Source organism: Protomyctophum bolini (assembly GCF_963924005.1).
Source record: "Protomyctophum bolini genome assembly, chromosome: 22".
Lineage (NCBI taxonomy): Eukaryota > Metazoa > Chordata > Actinopteri > Myctophiformes > Myctophidae > Protomyctophum > Protomyctophum bolini.
Window position 1 is genome coordinate 26,962,739 of NC_137883.1, and position 15,657 is coordinate 26,978,395.

Sequence of the window (15,657 nt, forward strand, 5' to 3'; positions counted from 1 at the left end):
AACACAACATCAATCACTGAATTAGTCCTTTTAAACATCTCCTAAGATCTTATTTTGGATAGTATTTAAGCAGTGGTTCAAGCTTTTTCAGCTCATGACCCAAAAGAGAACATAATACAAAACATACAAAACATTTAGAACAGCTAAAATAGCCAATCTAGACTGATCACAGTGTGTCACAATGTGACACATTGTGAGCTTGTAGATCAGCTATTTTAGGGGAAAAAAATCTGATTTCTGTAATGTTTTGGAATTTCTTTTAGAAAATCTTTTGAAAAAGTTGATTTTGTACGGCTTGAAATGCATACTTGATTTGTTTGGAAAAAAACGAAATGTGTAATACTGACTCTATTTAGTATAATATAAAGCGGTTTGTCTGCCTTTGGGCAAGAAAAAAACAAAACCTGGTTGTGTTTATGGCAGGTTTGTTTAGAAAACACTAGGACATCAAAAGCCCATTTTATGAGAATAAACTGATTACAGAGAGAGAGGGGTGTATTCTTGGGATGTTTGATTCACAACTCAAATTAAAAACATGTGTGGCAATTAAAAAATAAATCTATTGAGATCAATCCAGACAATATGGAAATCTGGTTGGTGTTAAGATCCATAACACTCTGGGAGTGGTTTAAGAAAATAAGTAATATATATTTCTTAAATATAATATATATTTTTGCAATGTTGTTTGTGCCAAGAGTACTTCCACACAGAAAGTGATATATATTATTAAATATTGTGCAATTTATATTTGTCATGTGAAAGAGGCATCAACTATATGAATAGTTTGATATAAAATATTTGCCACCTCATATCCCCATTTTATTTATCCATCACGCTGTCAAGTGAATTCAGCGGTCTGTTTTTGATAGCAAACCGCTTGCACCTGAATCAATCAATCTTTCGATCAATCAAATCTTGGTGCTTAATTGGTCTTTGCTGTATTCAACATGACAGCCATGTAAATAAAAACATAATGAATTTTTACATTACACTAAAGAATAATTGTGAAGACATTTGAGGTGAGAAACAGGTAATGCCGTAACATACTGTAATATTGATTCATATTTTATTAACATTTCCTAAGGTTTTCCGGGCCGACCGTATTGTACTGGACTCACCTGGCATAATCTCTAATGGACAATCTTCTTTACCGTAAGCAATTCAACCAATGAAATAATGTCGTTGTTACATTTTGTGTCAACTTATTCATTTCTTTATTAAGTAGCCAGGTAATAAGTAGGATAATTAACCATTAACCTGCTTCGTGTCAGGCTCTAATCACCGTGTCAGGGATAATTTCTCAACCATGAACAGCTCACCATGCATTAACTACCCCTTGAAAAGTAGAACCAAGGAGATCAACAGCTTTAGACACAAAGGGAACACAGTGTACCTTTTCACCTTTTGGTCCTGGACGCCCAAGTGGGCCTGAGGCTCCCTGATGGCCCTGTGATGTCATAAAACAGACCGGTGGGTTGAAAGAGGAAATTACAACTAATTGACTTGATATGCATGACAGTGTTGCAGCATGGAGGTAAACTCACCTCATAACCAGCCAGGCCAACCTCGCCATGCTGACCCATGCGACCAGGAGCACCCTGAAGAGATCAATACATCATATCTTTAGTCATATTACCAATAGAGGGTATGAACGACGAGTGTCAAAAAACTAATTTCCTGACCTTGATAGCCCATACATTCAAACAGAAAAGTCCTATCTGATTGCATTAAACAACGTTAAAGGGATTGTGACATTAAAGCCTGCAAGGTTTTCTAATCTCAATTGCACCCAAAAAACATGAACTTTTAACATTCAGTAGATTTTCTGTGATCTGGGGTTTTCTGGCTCAAACAGGTGCTCTGATTTGCCGGCAGTTTGTGATGTAAGAGCCTGCAAATCCCATATATGTCAATGGGATTTGCCAGCAGATGTCACTGTTTTCACTGTGTTGCCTGTTTTCATTGTAGCTCAAAAGGCTTCCAAACCCCAAAGAAAACTTCAGACCACAGAAAATCCACTGAATGTTCAAAGTTCAGGTTTTTTGGGTGTAATTGAGGTCATAAAAGAAAAAAGAAAAAGAAAAAGAAATGAAAATGAATGTCATAAATCCTTTAACACTATACCCACTCGATGTGCATAATCTCTATAATCTAATATTAACCACATAAAACATTAAATATTTTTTTTTTTGCTCCACTCCTATGCCCAGCTTTCTGAGTTTGTGTGAACACAAACATTGGCTGATGATTGGCTGATCACCCCCATAGTGATGATTTGATTGGCTGAGCAAAGTACATGTTGAAGATAAAAGTGAGGGCAGAAAAGTGAAGACACTTTAAGTGATTGGCCGAATTTGTGATGATTTTATTGGCTGAGCACGAAATGTGATGTATGATGAATCAGGCTAAATCAGGATTTAGAAGACATTTGTAGAATCTGTTCAATATTAGACATGCTTTACAAGTGTACATTACCACAGGTCCAATGGTTCCTCTGGTCCCTTTCTGCCCCACAAACCCTGGCGGTCCCGTCTTCCCAACGGGTCCAGTCTCTCCAAGGTGACCCATGTGACCTTTGGCCCCCTAGACATGCCATAACGCACAATTATTACAAAACACCGGATACGGATCCATTATGGTAAACGGCATGACACTAATGTGGAACTCTGTCTTCATGTGGGCAGCCTGTGTGACGCGAGTCATGTGACATGTGATGATGTCCGTCGTCTATGATATATTATATATACGACTCCAAATGTTGGCTAGGTTTCAGCCCCATCTTTGACTTTGACCATTATAGAATTCATGTGAAATATGAACTGTATGTATAAAACACACTGGAAACATTTAACAGACGACAGACCGACAGACCAAATAGATGGCTATCAGCTAGCCATTGTCTTTGACATTGATAGTGGTGAAAATGTGTGACCCAATTACCTTTGGTCCAAGTTTGCCTCTTTCTCCGAGCTTTCCATGTTTGCCCTCTTGACCCTAGAGAAAGACAAAGGCAGGAACAGCTGTAGGTGGTTTCAGCCCTAGACATGCATTGTAATACAGCAGATAACATAAGCTATGCTAAAATACACTAAGACAGGCCCTAGACATGAATTGTAATACAGCAGATAACATAAGCTATGCTAGAATACACTAAGACAGGCCACGCACCCTGACGCCAGTGAGTCCGGGATCTCCTGGCATGCCTTCTTTTCCCTTTAGTCCAATTTCACCCTTGTCACCTCTGTCACCCTCCTGGCCCATATCACCCTTTTCACCCTAGACATGAACACGACAGAAATAGCATTAAAGCATGTGCATCGTAACGTAACCATGAATACTAGTGTGTTAGACTTGGACAGAACTCAAAACGCTGCATCACGGTGGTATGCTTCTACCAACCAGTTGCTGTTAACAGCGACTACATCTGGTGAAAAGAACTTGCCTTGGTTCCATCAGGACCTGCGAGACCAGCCTCTCCTTCCAAACCTAGCTCTCCCTGCATAAACATGAATAATAATGGCAATAAGATGGATTTAATAAAGATCTGTCTGTATAGATAGTAATATATTAGTAATAACGATCTTTATAGAACCCATTACAGTTACAAAATGCATAAACATAAACAAGAGATGAAAATTGTAAAACAAGCACAAAAATAATGGCCACGGCATTGAAATTGTATGAAGAAGAAGAAGAAGAAGAAGAAATAGTAGCAAAGAAGGACATGATAACATACAATCAAGTTTGGAATCCTTTATGATTGATTTTATATGACATACTGACCCGCGGTCCTATTAGTCCCTGCTCTCCCATGTTCCCAATGGCCCCTAGAGCTCCCTGCCACAAACAGGAAAGAAGACAGTAAATTACCTTCAACATGATTGCAAACATGTGTCAGACAATGGAACACATGTAACAATAAGCCCATTTATGTATACCAATAAATCCTGAATGATAAACTTGAACAGCTTGATACCCTGGAAAAATAATTACCGCACGAAAACAGCAAACTGAAGAGTCATTGTGTGTGTACATGTGTGCGTGCGTGCGTGCGCGTGTATGTGTGTGTGTGTGTGTGTGTGTGTGTGCGCTCACACGTGCGTGTGTCTCACCTTCTCTCCTGCCTCTCCATGCAGTCCTGGTTCTCCCACCTTGCCAGGGGGACCCTGTAAACATGGCACAGAAGATCATTGAAGCATTTTCCTCTAGGTCAAAGGGATCATCCATAATGTAGGTTAATTGGTTTAATAGTACGGTTTATTTCAATCAGAGATCATTAATGATTCATTAGAATGAGGTGCAGATGTCTCCCTGGCTCAGAATCAACAAGCCAAGCACACATAACCAAGTTAGGCCTGACTCACACCTTTACAACAGACTGATGTATAGCTAATGCATGAGACTTATTTACTGATGCAAGCTCGCAATTCATTTCCAATGGGAGTCACCTGGTTTGACACACCATTTTTGTTGTATGAGGGGGTGGAGGGCAGTCGAAACACAGCCGAAAGCCGTACAACACAAATGTTGTGTCAAACCATGTGAATTCCATTGGAAATGCATTGGGGCAAGAGCATCGGCCGGCAAATTGCCTAATCGCCCTATTGCCTGAAAAGATGAATTATTTTTATCTTTTTGGGCGACGTTCCTCCGCCCACTTTTACTATCGGCCGCTCGCCTGCTATCGCCGGTAGTCGCCGGGTCCCATAGACAGGTCCCATAGACAAATAATGTACCTCCGGATCATTTCCTCACCTTCAGACCCATTTCTCCCAGTGGTCCCATGGTCCCTGGAGGCCCAGATGGTCCCTGTTTGACACCAACACAAGCATCGAGTTTAACCAGCAGTATCAAAACCATGTCAGCATTGTACAGTCTGCTATATCCTACACATCCACAGAGTTAATGCAAGTCTGCTGTTGTGTTCACACTGGCAGCTACAAAGCTTCAGGCCACCATTCATTCATTTTCAATGGAACATCATTGAATGTTCTGTGCGTTCCGACTGCTACAGTATACTGCTAGTAAGAAAAGATCTGGACTGACTTCCAAGTAGAATAAGCCCATAAATAAACTCTCAGTCGAGTAGGCTAATCATATTATGTGTAGCCTACTATAATACTCATACTATATGAGTATTATATTATGTGTAGCCTACTCGACTGAGAGTTTATTTGTGGGGTTATTCTACTTAAAATCCCACTGATATTGTCAACTCAAACTTATTTTAACCAGAGAGAATGAGAAATGATTGAAACATAAAAGTTTTAAAACTAACCTCAACCTGACTGATAAGACCGGAGTGGTCCAATCATGTTGTTTACATGTGTAGTGTACAGATATGAGTTGAATTTTAATCGCTTGCTAAAATTGTTATTGTTAAGATATTTTAGCTTTTTTGAGCGGTGTACACCGTCTCCTATAAAGGGAGGACTATGTCTGTCCTTGTGTCAGTCTGTCACACGGAGTGCAAAAAAAAACAAAAAACAAAACACTTTGCACAGGACTACTATAATCATAGGACCACTGTGTTTGCTGAAATATGGTAAGTTCATTTGGCCTGAAATTATTATTAGACCAAATTACAGGCATGGTCGATTCGCACAAGATAAAAAAGAACAGACGTCCTCCGTGATTATTACAAATTACCTTTGGTCCCTACATAATACTAGTCCAATGCAAACGCTTATAATTAAAAATACATTTCCCATCCCAGCCAAAGTCTACATACTTTAATATTTGTTTAGGGTAACTTATGATGTAATTTGTGCCAGCCAAAGACTTTAATGTTTGTTGACTTGCCAGCCAAGTCTATGGACTTTAATGTTTGTTTAGGGTAATGACTTGTACTACATTTATAAAAAAAACAGGACAGGAGAACATCAACATGCCCCCAAACTTCTGGGCGCGCCCCTCACTTCACAAAAGTGTGATTTATATAGTACTACTGGCAGAAAAGACGTCCTGCTCACAACAGATAAAGACAAAAAAGAAGTGCGTTCCTCTGAGTGCAGGTCAGGTTGCCTACCCAGGCCCTGCAAAGTCAAAGTCACACACGTTACCGCAGTGAAATTTGTTCTCCGCATTTGACCCATCTCTTGGAGCAGTGAGCCGCAGCCAAGGAGCCACGCTCGGGAATCATTTGATTAGTAGATTTAGTTTCTGCAAAATATGTTGGAAGTTGGGTCCCCACTTTGACACCACTGTGACAGTGGAATAGGAAATCCTTCTAAATCCCTCTCTATACCTGACGTGCTCGGATGATGCATTTCTTTCAATAACCTGCATCTCTATTGAACATCTATCAAGTCAGTGACCTACTATAGCTCGCCAGCGGGCCTGTTTCTCGCCTGCTATTCCAGACCAGATGCGTGAAAAATGAGACATTTTTCTGGCTGACCCATAGGAAACATTTAATACAGGCTAATAAATCTTTAACAGACATTAATACATGACTTATAAAGGCACTGCTGCTGGACGAGAAATCTCCTCAGTTAACAGCACTGGCCAAAAAACATTAGCCTGCAAAATAAAATTTAAAAAAGCTCCTGTTTTTACCTTTTCCCCCCAAAGACTTTACTCTAAACCAGTGGTTCCCAAATAAATAAATAAATAAAATAGTTAAATAAATAAACAAACAAACAAACTGTGGTGCATGCACCCCTTGTGGTGCGCGAGCACCTTCTAGGGGGTGTGTGCCATGAGAAGGCTAATGGTGGTGCTATGGTTTTAATTTTAATATATTAAAATATTATGCCGAAGTATATGCAGAAGTATAATGCAGTATATGCAGAATATAGCCTATGCTGCTGAACCTGAATATATGACATTCAGGTTCATACATGTGCATATATGTGGATATATAGATAATATGTCTCTACTCTCTATATAGCTTATGCAATTTTTATTTCCATGTGACCACCATAACTCAGAGAGTATACAAATGGAACAAAAATGTGCCCGTACGGGTTCATTTGGTTCCACCCTGATTTACAGAGTGACAGACCTCTGTATAAGGGTCCATTTGGTTCCACCCTGATATACAGAGTGACAGACCTCTGTATAAGGGTCCATTTGGTTCCACCCTGATATACAGAGTGACAGACCTCTGTATAAGGGTCCATTTGGTTCCACCCTGATATACAGAGTGACAGACCTCTGTATAAGGGTCCATTTGGTTCCACCCTGATATACAGAGTGACAGACCTCTGTATAAGGGTCCATTTGGTTCCACCCTGATATACAGAGTGACAGACCTCTGTATAAGGGTCCATTTGGTTCCACCCTGATATACAGAGTGACAGACCTCTGTATAAGGGTCCATTTGGAATCCCATGCATCAAAGAACCCTGAGGGTCCGTCCCACTGTGAGAACCCCTGCTCCAACTAAAAACACAGGGCGATAGAGGTTAAAGGCTGCGGCATACTGATACTGTAGGCAGGCCATCTTTCTCCTCCGCCCAAAGCTATTGTTGGGATGCTATTGTGTTGATACAGTGTTCATTTAGTTTTAGTCACATTTTAGTTGCGTCTCATGTTTTAGTGTTAGTCTAGTACTCTAGTTTTAGTCGACTAAATATCATAAGATTTTAGTCTGACTAAAATGTATTTTGGCGGGCCTTGATGCCGTCGTAATGATTGATTTTACACTTGCTGAATTGGCTAGTTTCGCATGCAACCAAGTGTAAACTGACATATACTAGATTGCTTGTCCACTAGTGCCTTCCTAACATTTTAGTCTAGTTTTTTTATTTGTTGACGAAATTGTCAATATGTTTTAGTTTTAGTCGTCATAGCTTAGTTTTCATTTAGTTTTCGTCAGTGAAAAAAGGTAGTCGACGAACATCTTTTGTCATAGTCGACTAAAACAACACTGTTGTGTGTTTACACCTGTGCGCGGTGTTTTCATAGAGTGCTGCATGTACTGTACACGCTCGGATTGGTTCAATGTTTGACATCTACTGCAACGTTTTGCTCGCAAGACATTGTCCGACATTGGACACACTGCTGTATATCATGCTGTTCTCCATTTGTAATGAACAGTTTATCCCTCAGGGGCAGATACCTACTACTTGCATAAAAGCACAGGTTGAAAGTGCTTAATAAGCTGTGAAGGGTAGAAAGGAAGCATTTGAGAGCGAAATAATTTGAGGTAGAATTTTGAGGTAATTTCACTGTACTGGAGTACAGTTTACAATTCTCAGTACTTTTTCTTCTACACTACATCTCAGAGGCAGATATTGCACTTTTACTCCACTACAATTATTTAAAAACTTTTAGTTACTAGTTAGTTGTAGATTGGCTATTTTTGATTTGAGTACATTTTGATACCAGTACTTTTGTACTTTTACTCAAGTACATTTTTAATTCCGGACTTTTACTGGTAACAGAGTACTTCTACATTTTAGTATTTATACTTTTACTTAAGTCAAAAACAAAATTGCACTTTTTCCACCACTGAAAAATACAAAGATACCGAGAAGAATAGTGAACGAAAGGAAGGACTCACTGGCTCGCCGGCTATTCCCTTGTCTCCTGGGGGTCCTGAAGGTCCTTGGATACCCTAGAGAGACAGAGAGAGAGAGAGAGGGAGAGAGAGAGAGAGAAAGCGAGAGAGATGTCATGCAATGAACTCAAAATAAACACATTCAAACACGCCCATGGGCTGCTGTAAAGCTTTCACTACAGCATCAAAGAACAGAAGCACCATTCAACATTTAGACAGTTTACAATGTGCAACTCTCAAGTGGCAAAACCAATTATGCTTTAAATGTTAAGACCTTTGTACTAAAGCTCTCCGGGTCTGGCCAACATACAGTGTTTAGAGAGACCAGCGTAGTAAATGGGGGGGGGGAAAACATTGTAAACGTGCTTTTATGGGTGACCTCTGAGATGCTAAGTCATGTTTCTCACATCATTGGGTGCGTGCGTGCATGTGTGCGTGTGTGCGTGCGTGCGTGTGTGTGTGCGTGTGTCACACAAAACCACTTACAAACCCACATACAGTATGTTCATATAAAAGAGAGTAACAAAGGCAGACAGACAAACACTCAGAAACAGAGACACACAGAATGAGAGAGAGAGAATGAGACAGACAGACAGACAGACAGACAGACAGACAGACAGACAGACAGACAGACAGACAGACAGACAGACAGACAGACAGACAGACAGACAGACAGACAGACAGACAGACAAACTTACAGGAAAACCTTTGGCCCCGGTTTCTCCTGATTCTCCGATCTTGCCCTGTGGTGACGATGTTACAACAATGATGGTAATTAATATCTTTACAGGATTACCCCAGGATTGAACAAATAGAACACTAATGTTCTGCAGCAGCATTAGAAGTCACACTGCAGTGCCGCCAATAGCCCTGAACAGCCACAGAACAGAAACATACTGAAAGTATAGCAGTAAAATACATGAGAATGATACAAAATACATAAAGCAATCATTTCACCTGTTGTCCAGGAAATCCTAATTTTCCAGGAGGACCCTCAGGGCCCTGTGGAGAATGAGAGGGATGAGCGTTAAATGACTGTAGGTCCAGGTTTGACGAAGGTGGCATACCCTTTTCCTATTCCAGTTAATTTACCCATGGCTTTGTTTGATTGGCTTTGTTTGATTGGCTTTGTTTGATTGGCTTTGATTGGCGCAAGGACGCACTGTGATTGGCCAGTGCAATTTACAATTGACAATTTAGGCATTTAGCAGACGCTCTTAATCCAGAGCGATTTACATTAAGCAAGAACACACTAGTGCAAGGACTAGTGCAAGTATGCTTGTGAGCAGATTGCCTGCAGTGTGGAAACAGTGCAGGGATCGATACATGTCACAAACTGCTGTTCTGGGAGAGAGGGGAGGAGGAGCAGTGTGTGTCTGTGAGTGAGTGAGTGAGTGAGTGAGTGAGTGAGTGAGTGAGTGAGTGAGTGAGTGTGTGTGTGTGTGTGTGTGTTAATTCTGGTTTTGGTCTTACTTTGTTTTGCCACCACCACCAATAAGAGCAGCTACCGTATGAGCTATCTGCACCGCACACAACATTCACTGGAGCAGTGGAACTGGAACCCCCATGTTGTGTTGGTTGTACAGTAGCCTACTTGTGTTGTTCTTTGCTATAACAATATGTATTGATAGGCCTAGCATCATCAAAATCACCACTAGTCACCACCAGTATTATTATCAATAACTGAAATGAAGGCATGAATGGCCTGGAAGTGAGAGCCCTTTTTTTCTTTTTGACTGGTGCAACGAACCACTCCTATAGACAGCTTTGTGTGTCCCTGGCTGGCTGGCTGTGTCCCTGTGTCCCTGGGTCTGAGCACGGAAATAGAATATTTTCATCAGTAAGCGTTTTGGACGCAGAGCGGCTCGCCGGGAACCGGCCCGGCCCCCTGGGCGCGTTCCTGGGGGTCTGGATGTTCCGGGGACCCCCAAAGGGTAACTCCGTTTCGGACATGGGGCGGCTCCCGGGAACCAGGCTGGCACCCTGAGTGCGTTCCTATGGGTCTGGATTTCCGGGGACCCCCACACAGAGTTGCACCACTCAGTTCACACGGGTGTGATCTTTTTTCACAGTAACGCATTACTTTTTGGTGTAAGTAATCAGTAAAGTACTTTTGAAATTAAGTAACTAGTTATTTTTTTAAAGTAACTTGCCCAACACTGGTTGTGAGTACGGAGACCAGATGTCCCCCTTTGCATGGGTCAGTCCCTCGTCTCAAAGACTTTTCAGGCGTCCCACAAATCGAGACCCTGTCCCACATTGTGACTGGCAGGCAGGCATCAGTGTTCAAATGCCCTAATAGTTAGTCCCCAAAAAGTTGGTTTTCTCTTTTCCTGCAAGATGTGATTTTAAGCATGTTAAGATAACATGAGAGAGAAATATCTCTTAGGCTACACTGTACCAAGTTGACCATACCACCCATGACCAAAATGACCATTTTAAAACAAAATGTGAGACGCCAGAGGGGTTTAATTACAGAATGATAGGCAATATTAGGCCTATGGTCGAATATGACATCAAGGCATTTAATAGCAACTTAGTAATACTCCGTCTCGTCCTGTCTCCCCGTCCAAATTGTCCCACACAAGCGATAATTCTGTCCCTCAAATGAACAGTTTGGATCTGGTCACCCTAGTTGTGAGCTAATAGATCAGGCATTTTCAGAAAACCCCAGAATGGGGACGCTAAGAATCAAGTAGTTAAGAGCGCTTTGCTGGGATATGGTAAAGACCCCCCCCCCTGCACAGATTAGTCTTACCTTCTTGCCTTCTAATCCCAGCTCTCCCGTCAGCCCATCAGGTCCTCTCGCTCCCTGAAACAGAGACAGCTGTCTTGTCACCAACAGAGGTCACTCTAATCCACAACACACACAAGCACTTCTATAGAGTTCGATGTGGGGGTTGCTTTGCAATGACATAAGTATGCAGTGCAGGCATGAAATTATGTGCATGCTTTTTTCTTGGAGGGGGCAGAGAAAATGATCAGTGTTCATTTATCAGTTTGTAAAAGTTCAACTCTCTCCCTCTTCTCTTTCTCTCTCGCGCACACAGTGGCAGGGGCAGAAAGAGAGGCAGACAGATAGAGAAAGAGTGAGTGATTGAGTGAATGACAGAGAGAGAGAGAGAGAGAGAGAGAGAGAGAGAGAGAGAGAGAGAGAGAGAGATGACACTGTGTCACTCAGCAGGTTGCCACACATGGCAGTAATCTACACAGGTTACTGCAGCCTGAATTGCTTTCTTTATGCACAATGGCCTGTATATGGGCACGCACACACACACACACACACACACACACACACACACACACAGTCTGAATGTTTGTGTTACTTTGGGCTCGTCTGTCAAACAGAATCAATCTGGAGTATTTTAAACTTGCTGATAATAGACGTGAGTCAGACAGTCTGACAGTCCATCTGCTGTGCACCTGAAGACACCACACACACACACGCACACACACGCACGCACACACACACACACACACACACACACACACACACACACACACACACACACACACACACACACACACACACACACGCACACACACGCACGCACACACGCACACACGCACACACACTATGGAAAGACCTCGCTCACTGACATGGAGAAGAATCTGCCTGATGACTGATGACGTTGCAGGAGGAGTCACACTCACAATCGGCCGATGTTGAATAATATGACCATGAATAATGGAAAACCAAGGATCATTAGGGCCGTTAATGATCATACGACAGTGAGCTGCTGGTAGATCTGCTATTTGAACGCCGGGTTGAAAGTGTGTTTTATAAGTAGGAAATAGGAATGGAATTCAGTGTGACGACGCAGCCACGCTACAGATTATTGTACGACGACCGGGGCCCCCAGCGGGCCCTGGCATGGCCCACGGGGGACACCGCTATAAGCCTATTATACCTCACTCATTAACATTCCTGTCTGGGTTGACATAGCCCCATTAGCTACTGGATCCATTATTTCACCTCATTGGGCCGCGGCAACAACATCCACTCACACAAGGGACAACTTTACGTAGGACAACTACATTTATTTATGCAATTACTTGTACCCAGTCCATTTGTGCACTCTCAGAGCTACAGATCCGAAAGTGTCCATTTGGTTCCTAACTATTGGTAATTGGTAAATCATGTACTGTATAGTGCTTTTATCCAAAAATACATACAGTAGATTGTGCAATACATTCACCCATTCATACACACATTCATACACCGATGGCAGAGGAAACCATGCGAGGCACCAACCTGCACATCGGGAGCAATTAGGGGTTCAGAGTCTTGCTCTTCGACACCAACTCTGGGGGGAGCCTGGGATTGAACTGGGAACCTCACGGTTCCCATCCGGCCACGCTACCAGCCACTCTACCCCTGAGCCACTGCCGCCAATGAATCACTTAGTCTGGACCCCCTGCCTAGCTTTTACTGACTGACTGACTGACTGACTGACTGACTGACTGACTGACTGACTATATGCACAGAACCAAGAAATGAACACGGGGAAAACATCAAAACGAGGAAATACAAGAAAGATATAAAAGGGTATAATTCCACCGTGATTGTACAAGATGTACAATTACATCTGAGGAGCATGTTCTTGAAGGTGGGCGCCATTAGCCGAGGATGTTTATGCCATATACAGTAGTGTCACCATGAGAAGGTGTACTGTACAATGATATGTCATCATTATGATGATTCCTTTAAGCAGCCAGAAGAAGAGGCTAAGAGAAGGCAGAGACACATGGAGATGTAAATGAACGCAGTGTGGTCGACCACAGCATTCATATTTCCATGTAAGTATAAAACCAGTGCAGTACCATATGTGTGTGTGTGTGTGTGTGTGTGTGTGTGTGTGTGTGTGGTAAAATCATCAGTGTTAAGTGGGACTGGGAGTGAAAATTCTTTTATAGAGTAGACTCACAGAGTCCAACAATAAATACTAATTTGGTATGTTCAGGCTCAGGGCCTAAAACTACAAGACATTACAACATCAGGAACTGATGATATTGTCATTAAATAGCTTGTCAACCTCTGTGCGTGTGTGTGTGCGTTCGTGTGTGTGTGCGTGCGTGCGTGCGTGCGTGTCTACTTCCCACGCCAGTGGGAGTCAATTTGAAAACATTACATGGTGAGGAATGGTCGTTTTAAATTATTGGTTGTTTTACAATTAGGTAAAGATTCAGTTTGGGTTTAGGGTTAGGTTTAAGCATTTAGAGATTATGTTTAATGCTTAGGGTTGGAGTTACGACTTAATTATACTTGTATATAACTCAGGCTTTATTAAGGTTAAACATGGCCATGCCTGAAGAAGGTCAGTAGACCGAAAGCTTGCCAAATAAATTGATTGTGCGCAGATCTGAGTGTGCGTTCCCTTTGTGGCTCCAGCACCTCCAGTTTTTTCAGCGGATGAGCGGTGGTTCTTTTTCAATTTTTGTCCAAACATGGCCATATATAAATGGTACAAATGTATTGCATAGTAATGCATAGTAATAGTACATGTGTGGGAGAAGTTCCACCATGTGAGGACTTATAGAGTCAGGTTGCATGGCCATTTTGGGCGGGAACCCCTTTTGGTGTTTTAAACATTATGTCATCATTTAGCTATTGAAAAATAGCAGATCTACAAGCTATTTTTGAAAAATCGTGAAAAAATATTTATTTCAGAAAACTGGAGGATTTAGAAGATTTTCTTTACATTTTTAGGTCAGGCCTAAATGGGTTACGAGCCAGTGTTGGTCATGAAGGGACCAGGCAGAGGAAACTGCCGACATGAACATTAATTGGAAACATATAATCTCTGCCGGGTGGAGACCTTGTATGTCCAAAAATGTTACTTTTCAGAAGAAAAAAAAATAATAATAATCTTTGTTCTTTCACAATAAATCTACAGACACACTTAACCACATTTAGTTTCAAAATGTTTAAAAAAAGGTTGTGCAGCTTGTAGATCGGCTATTTGTGATACTTTTGTATGATGTTCTTACTTCTTACGCGACGAAGTAGGGCACTCATTTACGAAAATAAATCAATATAAGAACAAATAAGAGGATAGCAATGCTATACAGAGAGGTGAGAATGTGGTTCCGTCCAAACCCAGTCAGACCATCTCCCATGGAGGCCTCTCAGACAAAGACACTCAGCACTATTTATCCCCACCTGCCAGCTGAGTCAGCACTAAAGTCCATAAAAGACATCCGCTAAGAGGCTTTGGAAAAGGTTGGAGACAGAGCCAGCAGACCACAAGAGAGTGCATGAAGATAGATTTATACTGTGGCGTACGCACTGGCTGATGGGTTTCCATTTAATGAACCCAATTCAGCATGCAAAACAGCCAACTAAGTGTTTTCTGGGGTCATCTGATACTACGGTTAAAAAAAACTAAACAATTATCTGGCATCACAGAGTAGACATCATCATTTTCCAACAGCATCGCCTCTATACATCATTTCACCTTGCTTTGATAGAAAGCCTGCAAGGCGCAGGTGTTTCTGTCATTATGTCAGTTGTTATCAAACTTTTTTATGTCTTTCATGTCAAGAAGAGAAGACCCAAATTGGATGTCTTTGGCCATAGACCCCAGACCTCTCTTTCGAGACAGTGTTGACTCAGTGTAATTTCGAGAATAAATCAAACTTGAATGAATTTTGACAGCTAATTTTTTATTTTAGTTTTAGTCATAGTCTTTTGAATAGTTTTCATTTAGTCACCTGCAATGTTTTTGTTAGTCTAGTTTTAGTCGACTAAATCTTATATTTACTCGAAACACTGAAAACAGCTGATCTACATGCTCACAACGCGTTGCAGCGAAACGCGGTGTGAGCTTGTAGATCTGCTATTTTCAGCATGCAACCAAGTGTAAAATGACTTGGGTCTTTTAGGATCTTTGTCCACTAGTCCCTTCCTAACATTTTAGTCTAGTTTTTATTTATTGACGAAATTGTCAATATATTTTGTCTTAGTTTTAGTCATCATAGCATAGTTCTCATTTAGCTTCCATTTAGTTTGCATCAGTGAAAAAAGGTAGTCAACAAACATTTTTAGTATTAGACGCTGCCTTGAGAACCTGCATTATGTGCATGTGGAATAACGCTAAGACCATCTGCAGCAGCTTCTACAAGACAAACGTGAGATAAAAATACTAAAA

General features: G+C 41.5%; 1 protein-coding gene across 1 annotated transcript in view; it reads right to left on the minus strand.

Annotated features, from left to right (window-relative positions):
- LOC308310216 (uncharacterized protein) overlaps positions 1-15,657 on the minus strand; it is a 131,041-nt gene that overhangs the window by 12,421 nt on the left and 102,963 nt on the right. Inside the window, exons 29-41 of the mRNA XM_080756430.1 lie at positions 11,265-11,318; positions 9,464-9,508; positions 9,205-9,249; positions 8,510-8,563; positions 4,756-4,809; positions 4,113-4,166; positions 3,784-3,837; positions 3,443-3,496; positions 3,169-3,276; positions 2,941-2,994; positions 2,476-2,583; positions 1,545-1,598; positions 1,394-1,447 (exon numbers count right to left, since the gene is read on the minus strand). Of these exons, the coding sequence (XP_080612556.1) occupies positions 1,394-1,447; positions 1,545-1,598; positions 2,476-2,583; positions 2,941-2,994; positions 3,169-3,276; positions 3,443-3,496; positions 3,784-3,837; positions 4,113-4,166; positions 4,756-4,809; positions 8,510-8,563; positions 9,205-9,249; positions 9,464-9,508; positions 11,265-11,318 (792 nt within the window). The remainder of the gene's footprint in view (positions 1-1,393; positions 1,448-1,544; positions 1,599-2,475; positions 2,584-2,940; positions 2,995-3,168; positions 3,277-3,442; positions 3,497-3,783; positions 3,838-4,112; positions 4,167-4,755; positions 4,810-8,509; positions 8,564-9,204; positions 9,250-9,463; positions 9,509-11,264; positions 11,319-15,657) is intronic.